The sequence below is a fragment of the Kryptolebias marmoratus genome, linkage group LG13 (genome assembly GCF_001649575.2).
Source record: "Kryptolebias marmoratus isolate JLee-2015 linkage group LG13, ASM164957v2, whole genome shotgun sequence".
Classification (NCBI taxonomy): domain Eukaryota; kingdom Metazoa; phylum Chordata; class Actinopteri; order Cyprinodontiformes; family Rivulidae; genus Kryptolebias; species Kryptolebias marmoratus.
Window position 1 is genome coordinate 9,716,512 of NC_051442.1, and position 3,471 is coordinate 9,719,982.

Below are 3,471 nucleotides of genomic sequence, written 5' to 3' on the forward strand. Positions count from 1 at the left end.
GCATGTGAAGAGAAGTCCTGTTTTGCCACAGAATTACTCACCGTTGATTTTGTTGATTCTATGAGAGCAATCACTGCGTTTCTCAGGAATGCGTCTTTAGCCGTTGCATCCGTGAAGACGAATATCTCAGAATTAGGAGGGGAGCCAGTTAAAGCCAGCTTCATTAAAAAAGGATGGAAATATTTCTTAAATTTTTGCTTTTCTTATGTTGTAAAATTGTGGAATGGAAATCTTATTGTAACATTATGAGAGCACCTGAAGTCCTGAAAGACTAAGTTCTTCAAAATCTCCGCCTCCAATTGCTGTTAGTGAGTTGATGTAAGTCTTGAAAACGTCTGGGTCTGTTGTCTTCATCAGTGGCCCAAAACCTGGGATTCAGATGAAAGTGGAAGATACACGTATGATTTTATTTATCACCACTTTGTAATTTATATGTAATCTTTAATTTTTACGAACAACACAACACAGCTCAATAAAATGTGCTGAGTTGTTTCCATTGTGACAGTTAAAGCATGAAGTAAACGCAAAACACTGAGGGTATAAATAAGAATAAAAAATGTATTAACAATATGATAAAGTGCTTCTTAGAGTATAAGAATCTTACCTGGATCGTTGAAAGGTACAAGAATGTAAACTGAGGGCTCATCCTGTGTTCCCACTTTTCTGTCGATTATTGAAGATGTAACCGTCTTTACTGCTTCGATGTCGTCACTCATGCTTCCTGTCGTGTCAATTGCAAAACAAAGGGCTTTACCTCTGAAGAGTCCCATCATCCTGAGGGATAGAGAAAGAAATGCAGAGTAAAAAATAGTTCATTCCGTGTTAATCTACATAATGAATAGCAAGTATATAGGGTTAAATACTGAAGAAATGGTTTGTCCCCGGCAGCCCCTCGAATGTCCTCCAGCAGCTCGTTGGTCGCAGCTATCGCCACATCTGCTGCTTGTCTGTGGAGATGTCCGTGTTCAGAGGTGAAAGAGTCTTTGTTGATCCCACCTGTAGGCTCAGTCCTACTTGTTCGATCAAAAAAACCTCCATGGCTGCATTTTCCTGTTTATCATCATCATCAAAAAACATCAACAAAAACAAAAAACAGTTTTGTAACACATATTTCTATGTACGTATATAAAAAGCTATGTAAACACACTTATCAGACACAACAATAACACTGACACAGACATTGTGCAGGTTCTGTTTGACCAAAAACAGCATGAACATTGAGCCTCTGAATGTGTCCTGTGGCTTTACGCACCAAAAAGTTAGAAGAGACTCATTTAGGTCCAAAAGGTTGGAAAGCTGTCACAGTTCTAGGTTCTAAGTTTAAATGGCCTGCATAGTATAGCGCCTTACCTAGTCCAAGGACCCCAAAGCGCTTTCCATTACAGTCAGTCATTCACCCATTCATCCACACATTCACACACTGATGATGGTGAGCTCCTTTATAGTCACAGCTGTCCTGACACAGACTGACAGAAGTGAGGTTGCCATCACACCGGTGCCACTGAACCCTCTGACCACCACCAGGCAAGGCAGGTGAAGTGTCTTGCCCAAGGACACAATGGCTGAGACGGACAGAGTGGGGGTTTGAACCGGCAACCCTTCAGTAACAGAACAAACCCAAACCCAAACACTCCTGAGCCACTGCCGCCCAAGTTTAGTTTGTCTGCATTTGTTCTGGGACAAAAGTAAAGCTTACAGTTGACAGATCAGAGCTGTTTTTCTACTACGTCACACAGAAACGCTATCAGATGCTATCAGAGTTCTTGTGTCTTCAGACCACATCTCAAGCAGTTAAAGCTCTTTGTCATGTTCATCTATTTAACTGATGAAACACCAGTTTAACAGTTGTAAGATCAATCATCATTACATGTTTAAATGAAGTGTAATATGAAAAAAGTGTCTTAATGAAACTTACCTGACAATTTTTTGGAGGAAGTCAAAGAAAAATATCCAGAAGTAAGTATCTTTTCATTCAAGATGTCCTCCAAAATGTTGTTAGTGCAGTCATCTCCAACACAGCTGCGACATGTTGCTCTGGTTGCTTCTGGAGATTCAAAGTTGGATGTGAGAGACACAGAAATTCACAGTAAACTAAAATTATCCCATATGTTTAGTAAATATGTGAGTGTGATGCCCTTACCTGCTATGGTTCCAATGTTGGCATTGGCTCTGATCATATTGGAGTTTGGAGCGTTGTTGCCCAGTTCCACCCAGTTACTGTGACTGTAGAAATCCTTTAAAAAGGTAACAGAGACAAGATTACCTGCTGTCACTGCCTAACTGAATGCAATATCTGATTGTATTCAAGTTTTGGAAAACTAATAAACATTGTGAATATAAAAAAAAACAATGCAAAGATAGTCTTTTTCAAAATCATCAGTCAAAATGTCCAATTTCAGCTCATAAACTGGCTGATTAGGAGGTGCAATAAAACTCATCTATAGGAGATTAAAAATATCTGTAAATCTTTGATCTGCTGGAACAAGATAGATTGCAGTATCAGGATTAAAGGCCTAGCATTCCTTGAAGGGATGCATATCGCCCTGGGAGTAATTCTACAGTGTATCTAAAAAAATCATCAGAGCTGGAGTGTGGTTTGATCATGTGTTACAACAGCCTGCTATACTGTAGCTCCATGAAAGCAATGTGTTTGTTTGACAAGAAAATGGAGCAGAAATACCTGTAAGGTGTGGAGAACTCTTCCCAGAGTGGATGTTGCTGAAGCAAAGTTCTGTTGGCTGTTGGCAGCTTTTATGGCTGACAAACCATCTGTAATTAACTTCTGTCCGTCTGTTAACCTCTCGTCGTCACAGTGATAACGTGCATCATTCCAAAAGAAAATGTCTGTGTTTCTGTTCGTATTCAGAATCGTCTTGATGGTATTGAGGAAGGTTTTCAGTGATTTTGGTGCTTCACATGCAGCAGCAACAGAGTGACCAGTCAGAGGCGTTGCCTGCAGACACATACGCACATTCACAGATGTTTTTTATTGCACGTCAGGTTATCTTACAGAATGAAAATAAATAATTATGCTGTAGTTGTAATTCTCACAGGAAAGGAGAAGTCCTTGCCCTCAGACAGAGCCACAGCACGGCACACTTGTATTGTGACATTTAGGAGGGCTCTCTCTGTGATGACTTGGTGAGTGAAAGAAGATCCTGTGAAAAACAAATTTCCTGTACAAAAATGTGAATAACAACAGAATGCAACGATTTGTGAATCTCATAAACACTTATTTTATTGACAATGGAACATATCAAATATTTAAACTAAGAAACTGTACAATTTTTAGGAAAAAAACAAAAGTAATTTTGAATTTTATGACATGGGGCAGCTGTGGATCAGTGGTTAGTCTTTTTTTAAGGAGGGAGTCGGGAGTTTGATTCCAGCAGTATGTAGTCACATGTCGAAGTGTCCTTTGGGAATACACTGAAACCCTCGTTACCTCCGATGTGCTTCATCTGTGTATGA

General features: G+C 39.6%; 1 protein-coding gene across 1 annotated transcript in view; it reads right to left on the reverse strand.

Annotated features, from left to right (window-relative positions):
- LOC108248479 (von Willebrand factor A domain-containing protein 7-like) overlaps positions 1-3,461 on the reverse strand; it is a 5,300-nt gene extending 1,839 nt beyond the window's left edge. Inside the window, exons 1-9 of the mRNA XM_037979185.1 lie at positions 3,446-3,461; positions 3,052-3,221; positions 2,681-2,953; positions 2,141-2,234; positions 1,916-2,044; positions 864-1,050; positions 605-774; positions 256-368; positions 3-158 (exon numbers count right to left, since the gene is read on the reverse strand). Coding sequence (XP_037835113.1) covers positions 3-158; positions 256-368; positions 605-774; positions 864-1,050; positions 1,916-2,044; positions 2,141-2,234; positions 2,681-2,953; positions 3,052-3,221; positions 3,446-3,461 — 1,308 coding nt within the window. The remainder of the gene's footprint in view (positions 1-2; positions 159-255; positions 369-604; positions 775-863; positions 1,051-1,915; positions 2,045-2,140; positions 2,235-2,680; positions 2,954-3,051; positions 3,222-3,445) is intronic.
- Positions 3,462-3,471: the final 10 nt, after the last annotated feature.